This window comes from Ixodes scapularis, unplaced genomic scaffold (genome assembly GCF_016920785.2).
Source record: "Ixodes scapularis isolate PalLabHiFi unplaced genomic scaffold, ASM1692078v2 PGA_scaffold10__122_contigs__length_95168666, whole genome shotgun sequence".
Lineage (NCBI taxonomy): Eukaryota > Metazoa > Arthropoda > Arachnida > Ixodida > Ixodidae > Ixodes > Ixodes scapularis.
Genome location: NW_024609836.1, coordinates 17,962,055 through 17,977,074, shown reverse-complemented (window position 1 = coordinate 17,977,074; position 15,020 = coordinate 17,962,055). Strand labels below are relative to the sequence as shown.

The 15,020-nt window shown below is 45.9% G+C and overlaps 1 protein-coding gene across 4 annotated transcripts in view; it reads right to left on the bottom strand.

The window, feature by feature from the left end:
- LOC8026993 (serine/threonine-protein kinase MRCK alpha) overlaps positions 1-12,735 on the bottom strand; it is a 187,130-nt gene extending 174,395 nt beyond the window's left edge. For 2 of the 4 annotated variants that reach the window (XM_029966709.4, XM_029966711.4), the window contains exon 1: positions 11,865-12,735. In XM_029966709.4, the coding sequence (XP_029822569.1) occupies positions 11,865-12,063 (199 nt within the window). In that variant the 5' untranslated portion in view covers positions 12,064-12,735. The remainder of the gene's footprint in view (positions 1-11,864) is intronic. The other 2 variants (XM_029966710.4, XM_029966712.4) reach the window with 1 other exon arrangement.
- Between the last annotated feature and the right edge of the window lie 2,285 nt (positions 12,736-15,020).

The window sequence follows — 15,020 nt, the reverse complement described above, 5'->3', positions numbered from 1 at the left end:
ACCTTTCCAGCATTTGGTATTATAGGATACCTGTCGTCGCCGGATGGTTTTACTGCCAACTTCACGAGGAAACAGATGCACCATGACGCACCATACTTTTAGGCGGGACGTCGACATGTCCCTGCTCTAGCTCAAACTGAAGCTCACCCCGCGACCTGGACCTCGTTTTCATTCCAGTATCACGGAAAGGAATACTGATAGTCACTACATCGTCTCAGTTACACGAGGAAGGTGCGCAGGGTGCAAGAAAACCGCGATCAATAAGTGCCAGAAGTGCAAACAGCGGCTGCACCACAAATGCATTCCAGCGTAGCACGGCTTGAGACTGCCGCACAGCTCGCACACTGCAAGAACAGATTTTTCCGAGTATTGCGTTGTATTTGTTAGTTGCCATTCATCAGAAAAGATGGCGCCACAAGCATCGCCGCCTGCCCCTGTATAAAAATCGTGTGACTCCGACATTAAAAAAGAGATTCTGTTCAATACGAGCGAACGGTCGGCTTCTGCCGCGGCCTGGGAACGTATAAGTCACGTCGGAGGACACAACATATTGTTGCGTCATTTTTATAGCTTTCCAAGACCTTGCAAGTAGCTAATCTTCCTTTTCAGATAACAAAAGCAATATCCACTTTACAGTCAAATAAAGTTGTTTGAGAGGGCACTTGCATCGTGTATATTAAAAACGGCAAAAATCAAAAAAATGAAACCAGCAAAAAAAATGCCTTGTCATTGTCATTGTCAATGTGGCCGTATCTTTTTTTTTCATAGTTAATTTAGAAGCCACGTGTGAAGTATCAACAGCTATTTTAGTTCTTCGAACATTGCATCGTAGTGCGGCGTTTAAAAGGCTCGCGACTAGTCAAGCTGTATTACGGTTTTTTTTTTTTTCTCTCCCTTCACTTTTTAACTGTATACTGTTGGCAAAATAAAGACATTTATTATTATTATTATTATTCAAAATCTAAATTACTCGCTCCGAAATGCGATATGCCCCCTAAAATCAACCCCGAGGCTCGCTCGCCTCATTTCCCGCGCGTCTCAAAAGACATTTCAGGGCCGGCCGAACCCACCGCAGCTAAAAGAAGGAGAAAGTTCTCGGGGGGGCTCCAATTTTCCGGCCACTGCGCAGCTTTCAACCGCTAAAAATTTCAATTGTTGCGGTGTGCCCCCGCGGCAAAAGGCGTCCGCCGCGCACCGTCGGTTCCCGCCGCCCGGGAAGAGAGAGACAGCGTTGAGCGGGGCGCGGCGAGCCAGCCGAGCAGGCAACGGTTGCGGCACCCGGCGTGCCTCGCCGCGAGCATTCATTACGCATTCATTCGTCGCCGCGTTCCTCGGGGCTTTCTCGTACACGACCGTTGCGGAGGACGCATTATGGTAACGCGACTCGCCCGTCAACGTGCACACGCGATAGGGAAGCCAGGCGCCGTGATAAAACGCGGATGCGATGCGTCGACGCGTTACGCAAGCAAGCCCCTGCATGCCGCAAACGGAAGGCTCGCCGCCACGACGCATCTTGCTTTTTTTAATACCACCACTGGAGGGACGACGAAGAAACGCGTGCGAGAAAAAAACATCTACACGCAAATTAAAAAAAAAAAAAGTAGTTAGAGCCACTAAATGAGCTACGTTTGAGAGTATCGGCACTCTTTTCCCCGATATTGTGGGCGCCGCCATCTCGGTGCTTAGTGCGAAGCAGACGACTCAACCGCCGATCGTCACGAATCAAAAGTGCGACTTCCTCAGCATTAGATTCGGCGCTAGGAAACTCACGCAATACCGCTTCGCTCTGTCGCGAACTGTTTCAGCATTTCTGGAAGACGGAAAAGTGTTTCCCGTGATTTCAGATAAAGCTTCGGACAACTGGCAACAACGACTTTAAGACCAAAGTGCCGTTACTCCCGAAGCGTGGCTTGTTTCGTGGCTCTAACGGTAGTGATCGAAATTCAGGTAGACCAGTCGATCTGGAATAAGAAAGAACAAAAGGACCGAGGAAGAAAACAGCAGTCTGCGGAGGTTACCCGACTGGCGGCGTCATTCGTTTCCTCATTCTTTTCAACCCCAGGGGTGAAATCGCACGCTGCGAGAATTCCGTTACACAAATCGGAATTTTTAAAGTACAATAAAAGGCATACTCGAGAATTAAAACAGCGCAAAGGGCGAGGGACGGGATGAAGAAAGACACTGCGCTGTTTTAATTCTCGGGTCGTACCTATTCGCCCAAGCTTCAACTCTCGCAACTTTTTTTTTTTTTTTTCATTGCGGATAATATCGCGTGGGTGGGGAAGCAGGCACCACACTCGACTGCCATGTAGAGGGACAGGGCTAGAATCCCGCTCGGTCTGGATCTTTCGTTAGTAACTCTGTACACTTCGGGATAGTTTCAGCCCATTCTCGGCTGTCATCGAGCGTTCTGGTTCGGAACGTTCCTGAGCTGCTTCGGGTCAGTCGCCCTACGGACGTAAGATGCGTTGTATCTTTCTTTCTAAGTTTGTGCGCACTGGTTCGCCTTAGTAAACGCTCATTTTCAGCTTTATATTTGTCCACCGTTTTTATTCGTGACAATAATAGTGGCTCGGATTAAAACAGTCGCTAGATGGCGCAAGCCGCCGCCCGATTCCAAGGGTTCAGCATGGTTTACACCATACATGGGTAAATTACTTTCAAAATGTAATTTAATTACAATTACAATTACTTAGCTTCCAAAGTAGTTTAACTACAATTACGATTACTACTACGCGAAAGTAGTTCATTGCAATTACAAATTACTTTTTAAAAGTAATGCAATTACTTTACAATTACTTATTTCTAAGTTACCCACTTTGGGCCATATAACTGTAAACGAGTTATATGGCCGCTGTATAAATGCCACGCATTGTACTTTCCTTTTATGAAATTTGTTAACTAGATTTAGAACTTAAGAGTTTGGAGTAATGAACTCCTGCATTCTTATATTCTCAAAAACTAAAAATAAATGGCGACAAAATTCACAGGTGCGATGTGAATCTCCTTAGAGCTTATGCAAACGGTATCCAAGTCAAACCAACAAAAAATAAACTTAAAAATAATACAAGGAAACAAATATGCGGCAGCACGGTATCATAAAACTCACGTAAAAATAGCTAATAGGAGAAACTTGTAAACGACGTCAAACATTTAAAGAATACGACAACTTACGAAAACATTTCAGCCACGATGATTCGCTGCCTCTCCCTGTCTGTGGACTTGTAACATGCCGGATGTGGGTAACCGTAGCACGCGAATTGTGGTCGCTTTCACAAAATTAGTGTCACAATAGCAGCAACTCTATTGCCAGGGATTCTGGGTTAATTCACTGCACGCTAACACCCAAAAAGCCCCTGATATAGATAATAAATTTAGGATTGTCATACAGCTAATCATTAGGATAGCAATGATTGTATCGATGTTATGCGTCTTATAAAGAAGACCGATTTGAATTTAGCATGGCAAGAACAACCTCGAAAAATTCATAATGCACTGTAAAAGACTTTATTTGTGCGAATTTCGCGATTCGCCTACAATTCGCGAAAAGTAAGTCCCGCGAGCAATTCCGGAAAATGTAAACACATTTGAATCTATAGTGCTACCCCACCGCGTCGCGAAAATTAGAATCCGCGAATTATTCCAGAACTGCGGCCTATTGGACGCCTCAATTTCATGATTCACTTGAGCGTGTTTCAGCTGGAAGATATATACGAGCCATTATTATTATTATTTTTTTATAACTAAGTATTATTGAAAGTGACAAAAAAGTTGCTAACCTGCAAATGTTTCCGCAAATTGGAGGTCGCCTTTCGGTTTGTTGAATTTGTTTTCAGAGACGGTGCGGAGAGTTTTGCACCTCACAATTATATTTTTTACACTGCTGCTAATCTGTTTAAAGAATTTTTCGTAACAAGGCCCCGGCAGCCTTTCCTTTTCCATTGTAGATAAGACTGTTGCAGGTTCTCAATGCAAAGCAGCACTGCGCGCCTCGGAACGGCTCCACAGGCCAGGACGAGAGGACAACGCGTGGAGGGTCATGATAGAGGTGAAAAAACGAAGTGCAAGTCAAACCCTCTATAAAAAAAAAAAAGTTTTTAACGAACAACAAATGTAAAAACAAGCTCCCTATAGTCTAAAGCCGCAGTTTGTAAGTTTTGGAATCTCGTCCAATCAGGCTGACGAACGGTTGAAAGGGTTAGGTGGAGCGAACACTAACTAATGAAGATTTATACAAAAAGGCAGACGAGGATTGGGAGAAGGAAGAGCAGTGTAGCAACAACAGTTGGAAGTAAGGCAAGGTGCGTCGTGTTAATGAGACCTGCTGCTTCTTTGCTTCTTCGCCTCGATGTTAGAGTAGCACGACTTACTGTTAGTGGTACCAGCATACGAGATAGAAGAGAAGGATGTAAAAAACTCATAAAGAAAAGAGAATAATTTCATGAACAAAAAAGTCCCCAAACTTGACTGAAATATGTAAGTGAATATGCTAGCGGCGAAGACGCGTAAGGAGAGCCTCGAACCTCCCCGCCTCCACCGGATGATGTGATCGGAGCCAACCAGCTCGACTTCGACCCCCGATGCCCCCGTGTGGGAATGAGAAATAAGAAAGACCATTAGAAACAGGAGCAACAAGAAGCGAACGAGACGAAGTGTCAGATTCAACTCCGACAGGAACAAAAACGGATGCGAATGTAGCCCTCATTTATCAAATTATTTCTCAAATTCTTCATTAAATCGTTTTAAAGTCTACAAAATCCTTCATTCCGTTCTATCCCAGCGTCTCTTTCCCATCCCTCTTTTCCCTTTTTTTTTTTTTTTTTTGAGCAGGTTGGGAGACACTCTCTCCCTTGTCGCTTTGGCAGTGCTGTCGTCTCCGTGGCCAAGGGGGAAAAGCGCCGCCGCCGCAAAATCTTGCGAAAGTAATTGTAATTGTGCCTGAAATTTAGCAATTACTGACGGTAGAAAGTAATTAAATTACAATTACAATTCCTTTTAGCCAAAAGTAATTATTACAATTACCAATTACCAGGAAAAGTAATTAAATTACAGTAATTTAATTACTGTAATTGAATTACTACCCAAGTATGGTTTACACCAACTCAACGGTCTGACGCCGCGGTGGCGCTGCTGTCGGGACTGCACATTACAGCCGTATATTGAAAGAGTTTGGCCAGTCATTGGGAAGTAAAGGAGACAAATGAGGAGGCGCCATTGGCCGAGAGCGGGCTGGGCGTGTTCCAGGGCGTCTTCACAGATGCGAATGAGGCCAGCCAGAGGCCGCGAATAATGCCCTGGCGGTGGTCGCAAGAAACAAAATGAATAAGGGAGTCAGAGTAACTCTCGGTGACTCAAAATATGGTGCACGTGATATTTCAATCACGGTCATGCAAAATAAAATTCTAGGAGAACGATCGACGTGATCCGTACGGCCGGCGCCGAGGGCCGGGAAACTGCTGTCCGAGCGGTCAGACTCCGATCGACCAAAAGAGAGTTCAAGCGGCACATTCGATCCTTACATCTTTTCTGATGATTATAATCGAAACATCGCGTGCAGTAAATTTTCAACCATGAAGGGTTACTTTATTTAACCCTCAGGCACTTATTAAAATTGTTTCTCGCTACCACCGCCAGGGGATTGTTTTCGGCTTCTGGTAGGTCAAGAGAGCACGCCACGCCTCCTATCTGCGTCTCGTGCACGCCCTGGCTCTGTCCATTCCTCCCACTGACCAAACTCTCTCTCTCTCTCTCTCTCTCTCTCTCTCCCTACGGCTCTGCTGCACACGCGTCAGACGGATCTGGTTTGTGCGCACGTGCAGTGCCCACACCATGGAGGTGGGAAGAAGAGGAGGCCACGTACCGGCTCAAGCCAGCCAAACGAGCAAATCCCAAGTGAAGCCGGAAGTAGAGGCCGCAATCGGTGCCCCCAAAGGGTGACCAAAACTAGCTGCCGTTTCCGTCCAATAGCGTCTTTTGGTTTTATGTCATTAGTGGGGCGTGTCCCTCCAAACCGGAAGGCTCCCCCGGCTCCGCCTTTGGCAGCGTCACGTCGCCTCCAGGAGCTTCCTACCTCCATAACCCACACCATGTAAAAGCCAACAAAGGCTTTTTCTTTTTTTTTTTTTTGTAAACAGCAGATTGGTATATATTCACCGGACAGAAAGTTGGAAGCGGTTCTAGGGAAATGACCAACGGGAAACTGGCGTTCGTTTTTTATACCAGGTGCTATTCGAAGACTTCGCTAGACGTCACTTTTTACAGCGGAGCTGTTAAGGGCTTGTTTCCTCGGGGGTCGTGTCCAGTACCAAACAAATGTCGACACAACACTCTGGTTGCCGCTGTCGCTCATAGATGGCGGTAGCTGTCCAGAGTGTTGTTTTTGCCGGTCGTCTGCTTGCCGCCGTCGCTCATAGATGGCGGCAACATTCTTTTGGAGGAAGAAGAGCGCGAATGGTTCCGCAAGCGCCGCGAGGCCGCTATCGCCTTAAGTTCCACTGCGTCGAGCGCTTCGGATTCCCTTGCATAAGAAGAACAGATCGCTCGCCTGGAAAGCCACCGCCGAGAACAGAAGCTACAGCTCCGCTGCTCTTCCTTCTTCACCAAAGTAAACAAGCTAAAAGATTTTTTTTTTTTTTTTTTTTTGCTTTTAGACAATTGCTTTTAAACTTCGACACCTCATCGGCTTACGTTACATTCGGCTGGAGTCTGTCTCTTCTAGTTCTTTTTTTATTAGCACGTCCACCGATTTCCTTAACTTTCCCGTGGGGATTAATTGTCCTAGCTATTACCCCGATAAGCTATCAGGAATGAAAACTCGCACATTGTTTTTTACATGCCAACCAACGTTCAACGCACGAGGCCCTCAAAAATCGCCTTCGAGCGAGAAATGTTCCCCAGACCACTGCAGTCAGCTTGGAATTTGCAGTCGACGAACCCCACCCAAGAATGCAGCATCGAATAGCTGCGTCCGCCTTGCCCCTTCTGCTTTGTGTGCGAATCTCGGAACAGCTGGGGAACGGCTGACGACGCGATGTGCTATGCCACCGCATAGCCGACCTGCGCTTGCCCTCGGAGGTCAGGAAAGGGACTGCGTTCCATACGCGAGCCGCGTCAGCAACGCGTGAATGCCAAAAGACATTAAACCATGTCTTAGCAAAAATAAAAAATAAAAAATACCATACGTACCCCTTCCCCGCTTCCAAGAAAAAAAAATATACACATATATTTTATGCTGCTGCAATTAAAGGCCGACATACAACCTCGGTTTTCTGTAGGGAAGACAATCCTATTAGCGCTTCCCTCTCCTAAGCTGCGAGGGGATCCAAGTTGAGGCAAGATGAAAATGTGGAGGAGACAGTAAAGGGGGAGGCGAGCAAAATTGGAAAGAGCGAAGTGTACGTCGGCCTTTAAGGGCGCTGGCTGCCTTTCGTGGGGAAAACAACCAAGAAGAATTCAAAAGGAACGCACACACACACACTGACGAATTTAAAAAAAAAAAAGAAAAAAAAAACAAAAAAAAAAAAACAATCGAAGCTTAAGGTGGTTTAAAGAGAGGTATTCAGCCTGTTGTACAGTCAGCTTCCCAGCTAGTGCTTCTGTTGCAGATCGTTAGTTTGACCAGTCAGTATCACCGCTAACCTCGAAAATTTTCGAAAAAAATTAAAAGAGAGAGAGAGAGAGAGAGATCTGGTGTGTGCGAAAGCACTATTGAGCCTAAAGCAGACGGTAGTGAGGAAACCCCTCCCCTCTTCTGCAAACGCGAGAGCCTCTGCTTCTTCATTCATTTGATCAACATTCTTCCCACTTCTGCCCTCTTTCCGAGTACAGCCCCAGGGACACGCACCGTACAAGACGAGATGTAAAGACGGATACTTCCGATGACCCAACTTGACGCTTCATTACTACTACTATTATTATTATTATTATTATTATTATTATTATTATTATTATTATGATGATGATGATGATGATGATTATTACTGATGAAATGACGCCTCCAGTACCAGCTCGCCTGCAAACAGCACCTTGAGAACTCTGGGGCGTCGCACCAGCAAGTACCCTGCACCTCCACCACGCTGCGAGGAAGATCGGGCGACAAAACGGACTGGCAAGCGGCGAGATTTAATCCGCCGTTGTTTAGGCGCCAGCGCTCGCTTTACTAGCGCCATCATGATGAGCACAGTTAAGTTTGGTGCCGACGATCGAGTTACACTATTATTATAACTCGCTGGTGCGGTTTCTGACTTGTGCCGTTTCTATGGCCGCAGTGCCGCACTCAGCAATCGGGTCAAATTCCGAGCGGTCGCACCTCCTCCATTGTTGTCCGAGGGCGCCTTGGTCCGCGCTCACTTTCTGCTCGCTCCTCGGAGACCTCTCGGAGACTCGAGCAGGAAGTGGGAGGAATGCTTCCCGTTCCCTGGGCGGGACCCCACGGGTTCCAATCCTGGACCAAGTGAAGCTACACTACGATTCTCTCGCGGGCGCCGCAATCATGCAGAGTGCAAGATTACAGAGCGATTCGGACAAGCCGCTTCCTGAGCATCAGATACGCTGTTCAGGCTGTAGATCGTTTTGCTCTGCTCTGCTCCTACAACTGCAGTCACTTAGAGCTGTCAGAAAAGAGACTACATCCTCGCCTATGAACTATAATTTCTGAATTTGTTTTACGGGCTGTCCGAAGTGTAATACGTCTTCTTCACTTCTGTATTTCTTTTTTTTTTTTTTTGTATAATTATATAGTATTTTTGCGCAAAAGCATCTCCATTCTTTCGCGGGCCTGTACGATACTTTGTATTTGTTTCATGCGCGATAAAACTTGTTATATGTTGTTGATACACTTTATTATGACGGGGGTGGTTCGACGCCCTGGAAGGGAAGGGTTAGGAAAACAAAAAGGTACATTTCTAAAGTACGGATAACCGTTTGCTGAGATTTGACAACAAGCTGGAGATAACTCGAGAGCGTTCTTTTAAGCAGCAAGATGGCTCGAGTGTCGCTGCTCTTATTTCGTGGCTCTGATGCCCGCCACCCGACCGAGGCTCCCAGCGGCTTTGTGCGTAAACGAAACGGTAGGTCGTGCCACAGGCCTCCGCTGGGCCGTCCCAATGCACTTCGCTGGCTTCGAGCGTAAACCGAGAAAAAACATTCATTTTGGTCCCCCGTCTCGCGAGGGTAGATCGTTACCCGATGAAAGGGTGCAACGTGGTACTACTTTCCTTGCCCCGTCGTCGAACATAGGACGACACGACGACATGAGTTACGTGAAAGCGACCTATAGGTGAGGAACTGCTCTATGCGTGGGGTCCACACTCAACCGAATAAGCAGTCGCCACGGACTGGGATTTACCAAGCAGTGCGGTCTCCATGTTCTATATTTTTTCTACCGTTTGCTCCGATTCAAGTATGCCCTACAGAAAGTCACAGCTTGCAATTTTAGAATACTTGAGGCGCAGGACCGTCTATCCCACGAACCGTGGAGTTTCTCCCGGGACACAATCTTCGTCCGTTACATGAAAGACAAAGACAACAGAACCCAAGATGTAATCGTATTTATCCCTCGTGATAACTCGGCTTTTCTGTGAACCCTATGAGCAGGTGGCTACGCAGCTCGAAAACCGAGGTGACTGCCATGGAAATGCTGACAGTCGACAGTAGACTCGATTTCTCCTGCTTCCAAACAGACGCGATAAGACGGCTTAGAAGGCGATTCTACTCAACCGAGAAACAAATGAGTTCTCCCCAGTGGTTTCCTCAGAAATAAAAATTAAAGAAATGCCTAAATTTTTTTTTTTTTTTTTTTTTTTTTTTTTTTTTTTTAAGGGGATTAGGGGGGGGGGGGGGGGGGGGGCAGCATTGAGAATAGAGGAGTCGTTTCGAATTAAGGGGGTGCCTTCAGAAAAACAAGGGGGGTGTAGGGAAATCACTGCTTCTCTCCGTGCTATTTTCGAATTAATGGGGACAGAAGAGTGATCATCTTAAAACCTACTTTGTCCTGGAGGTTTTACAATGTCGGGAGCATCCACTGCAAAGCAATCAATGCTCCTGACATGCATTCATTACAAGACAAGGCATTCATTTGAATTAGGGTGGCAATGCATGTTCCGAGTTTCGTGCCCAGAAATAACCATCTATACTGACTAAAAAAATAATGTGGTGCTCTATTTTGTTGGAGAGCCACTTAAGATAAATATTGAAATCTTGCGAAGACAGCTTTCATCCGATTAAGTCTTAGGATAACCGATTTCCCATGACCGTGAGGATATTTAAATAAACAAATAAATAAAGTGTTCTTACAGGGTAGAGACCATTCATCCTGAAATAATGCCTACTAGTGGAGACAAGAATATCAATGCATGGTGCCGGTCAGCAAATGTGATCTAAGCAGAATTATGTGAACGCTGCAAGTTTGAAACATACCAAACATGAGAAATAATGACAACAATGAGGTGGCTTGCCAATTGGGCTAAGAAGCATGGCATGAGAAGGGAGAGAGCCGCACACTGCTTCTTCGTCAGCTTTTACTTGAAGTATTTAATTTGTAGGTCTCTGCAATACTGAGCCACTGAGAGGAAAGTGAAAAGGTAATGCCAACTCTCGAATTTTTGTTTACCTCAGAGATGGACCACTTCATTTTTCTCTCCAACAAATATGTCTTACTTGAGAAAGTTCTACAATGAAGTCACAACTAAATGTTTTGGCAAAAGTACCGAATAACAATAAACACCAAGTCATGTATGTATGTATATATATATTGAGGTTTTCTTAGGCGGGAAAGGGGGGGGGGGGGGGTGTATTGATTAAACTAAGGTAGGTAAATTCTTGTGATCTACATCATGATCTACATCAATATCATGATACCCCCTTGTTCCACTTCTCCAGGGATTATTTTTGCCGTCCTTGTCCACCTCGCTTGCACATTTGCATTTAATTGCATATAAATCTTGATTGTTTTTTTCTGTAGCTTGGGTGGAAGCACTAAGCGAGCGCGTTTCTTCCAAATAATCAATGGCTGTCCGCACTTGTTCTGAAGAGCTGATGACATTAGACTCGAACAGTTGTTTACTGCATAGGGTATCATTCTGTCCTTTACTTTGCCATGCTCCCCTGTTTCTTCTAATAAAGTCACCTCTGGAGGCCCTGTGGGACTGAATTTGTTTGTCGTGTTCTCCCCAACATGTCTGATAACCTTGCATCTTCTAGCGGTCAAACCTGAGCCCATTCAACATTGCACACTTTATCAGTTTTTTGCTGTCTCATGTACATCAGTCTATAGTAAATTAACGGCCAAAACAGTTTGAAACAATGCAAAAGTATCCATAATAATCTGCTCAGAACTGCTCCACCGCCACAATAAATGAGTTTCTCGGGTTGCACTGTATTGAAACCTGGACAGTGACAGGGCTTAGCAGACTGACGTTTTGCAATTTGACCATATGACAGTGGAAAGGTCATTACATTCACTGGTAAGATCAAAAGGTGAACCTTTCGATGAAAGAAGCTTTCTGGTGTACCTCTATTCGTCACGTCGTTCTGTTCTCAACCTCAGCACTAATGTGGCAATTAGCTCAGTGGCTTGAGCGAAACATTCCAAAGCAAAGGGTGTGATGAAACATACCAAGCTTTGAGTGTCGCTGGTGGGGTCGAGAATTCGGTCACCACAGAAGAAGGCCATACCCGTAAGTTTGTGATGCTTTGCTATCTTCCTAGGTGTTGTCACTGGATAGATAACAGCCGCACGAACGTCAGGCTGATGTAACGTCATCTCACGAGTGTTGACATGGAGACTCCGAGGGAAGTGAAAGCAGACTAGGAACACGAATTTTCGAAGGGCTAGCCCGACTCGGGGCCAAGTAGATTGCACTCACCGTACTCGATGAAGTTGGTCATCGTCTTCTCCTTGCGTAGCGACGAGTTGCAGCACTCGTCGTAAAGCACCACCAGCACGTCGATGAGGCCCTCGACGGTGAAGGCCTTGCCGCTGGCCAGCACGGGCCCTCCGAGGAACATTTGTTCGAGCTCGCGTATCCGCTCCTCGGGGCAGCGGCAGTCCCCTTTCTTGGACATGGTGGCTGCCTCGGCTACCGAGCCGGTCTCCACGTCGGTCGGAGTCGGTGGACGCGATCCAGCGACGACGTCGTCAGATCCCGCGTAGGATCGCTAGGCGATCCGCGGGGCCGCCTGTATCACAGCGGACTCGGCGCTCGTTCAGTCCCCGTAGAAAGTCGACATCCTCAATGCGCCCGCCGACACCGCTGAACCGCCGAGAGAGCGTACGCCAGAAGCCAGCACCGGTCGCACCGTACTCGCGGGACATGGCTCGCAGCCGAAGTCGCTAGCGGCCCGCCATCGGGACTGATCGGTCCGCCGGACGGCAGAGCCACGGGTTGTTAGCACGAGCGATCGGCACACACGACACACACACACACATGCACAACACTCACACGCTCCGCTGGTTAGGCCTAGCGGCTCCGACAAGAGCTCCTACGAGGTGTTGGCTCTCATAGGAGGTCGGAACGGGACGTTACTCCGAGCTCCCTTCCTTGGTAAAGCATAGCTGCTGCGGTGCGGGTAAAAAATCCGGCGGTCTTGTGTGCAGGGAATATGGGGGGAAGCGTAACTGGGCACAGGAATGAAAAAAAGATACGGGGGGGAAAAAAATCGACAGCTCGCTGGCGTGAAATGACCACTCCGCGTACTCGGCAACTCTGCCAATGGCGGATCATCGAGTGGAATGACGGAATCATGGGAATTGTCGCTTTCTTCCTTCGCTGAGCTGCCGATAGAGCGCGCCCCATATCGAAACCGAAACTGAGTGAAAGGAGGCGCGAAAATATGAACATGGTAGTTTTGAGGCAGAACATAGAGCACAGAGATCGCAAGAAGCGAAAGTATGTAGGCGAGCTGGTTATGAAGCACCATTATCTGAACTCTGAGACGCGGAAAAATAAAATAACGATCGTGTTTCTTATTTTATTTATCCGTGACTAAGCGTTTAGATAATGTGTGACAGACGTTTTAGAACTACCTGCCCCCCGGTGGTTCTTGTTGTGGTTGTTTTTATGCATATTAGTTTATTTGAAGTGTGAACAAGAATAGATAACTGGGCGAGTTGGTACGTATTCACACTGAACGCGCTTTATAAATATGAATATCATTTTTTTTTTCTCGAAAGGTCGATTGTTTGAATATGAATATATTATCTTCAGAATTACTTATGATGGGAAAGCTTTAAAGGGCACCCGGTCAAAAATCGAAACAAATATATTACTGGTGTCACTTTAGGGGCACGAAATATAATCACAGCCGAAATATTACGTCAAGGTGAAGCCACCTACTTTGCTAAAGCTGATATTGAAGCACTGCAGGTTGTTGGGCGAGTTGGTACTGTGTATTCAAAAACATGACAGCGCTTGAGAGTACAAAGTTGGAGACTGGACAACGCAGAGCGCTGATCTGTGTTGTCCAGTCTCCTACTTCGTCCTTGTCTCAGGCGCTGCCATGGATGTTTTTGATATTAAAGAATAAAGATGCAACCAGCTGCTCTTGAACATGAGGCCAGTGGGTTAGCTGTCAGTCAAGCAAAACTTCTCCTTTCTTCTCCTGCAAACAGAGCGTGGGAAACTTATCTGCAATGAGGCCTGCAGCGTGGGAAACTCACGCCGCTCGCTCGTATCATCATAATCTTATGTATACCATTGATTTTAATTTCGGCGAGCAAGAAACAGAAAGGGCTCAACTTTCTGTGACATTTCAGGATTGACGAGTGCGTGGCTTTTCTCAGTGCCACGGTGTAAAATATAAAAGCGTGATCGATGCTTTTGGTATAGGCGGAAAGTTTTTAATTTGCGAGGGAGGGGGGGGGGGGGGGGGGGGGCTGCACGACGAGCCCACCGCTTCCAATACACCACATCTCAAAAAAAAAATGTACCGTGGTTTTTTTTTTGTTTTTTTTTTTTGGTTTTTTTTTTTTTTTTTACCAAATATAAACCACAGTTTGCCGAACGCTCAGTCTCGGCTCAAACGTGCAGGAACCAGATGCCGGAGTTACAGGATAAACCGTCATCCAGTGTTGGGTAAAGTACATCTAAAAAGTACTTGAAGTAAAGTACAATGTAAATTACAGGTTATGCACTTCAAGTACTAAGTACGCCGGACCCAGTGTGCTCAAAGTGTTATAAATACAACTTTCAAATCAAAGTATAAGTACTTCCTAATGTCCTTTCATTCCATTATGCAATTTCTTTTTTTTTTTTTTTTATATGGTTTGCATTGCTTCAGGGGTAATTGGGGGCAGGGGATTATCCGGGATTTCACCTTTGGGGGGATGTCGGATATGTTGTGGGGGGGGGGGGGGGGGGGGAGTTATTATTCTACGGTACTAATAGATCTAGGCTGTATAATTGAAAGCCTTGTTCAATGAACTCAACTAAATTCTAAATATCAAGAGTTTGTTGCTGCTGAGAGGACGAAAAACAAAAGATATGGTTACTTATATTCATTAAACCTTTCAATAAGCTTTCAGAGGTTAATATCGTTGTGACAATATTTTTTGGATCAAGTAATTATATATATATATATATGTGTGTGTGTGTGTGTGTGTGTGTGTGTGTGTATATATATATATATATGTGTGTGTGTAAGTGTGTGTGTGTGTGTTTGTGTGTTTAATATATATATAAACAAAGTTATCGGACAACAGATCATTCAAGCCTCACAAGGCATGGCCAAAAATCGGAGATGCATTGGTAATGATCTTCTCTACAGCTCGCGTCAGAAAACCTAGAAGATTGTAACACAACATTTATAAACGATGTTTTAAATAATAATAATAATGATAATCTTTATTTGCTCAGGACAGCCGCGGCACCGCAGGAAGGCTACAACCCGTACCTTGGAGGCCCACGGTGCCGCGTCTAGTGATGGTGATTATGTGATGATGTATTATACAAGATGAAAGTGATGGTGATTATGATATGACATGTGCAAGTGCGTTAGGCCTAGCAGCGGTCTTCGCGGTGGTG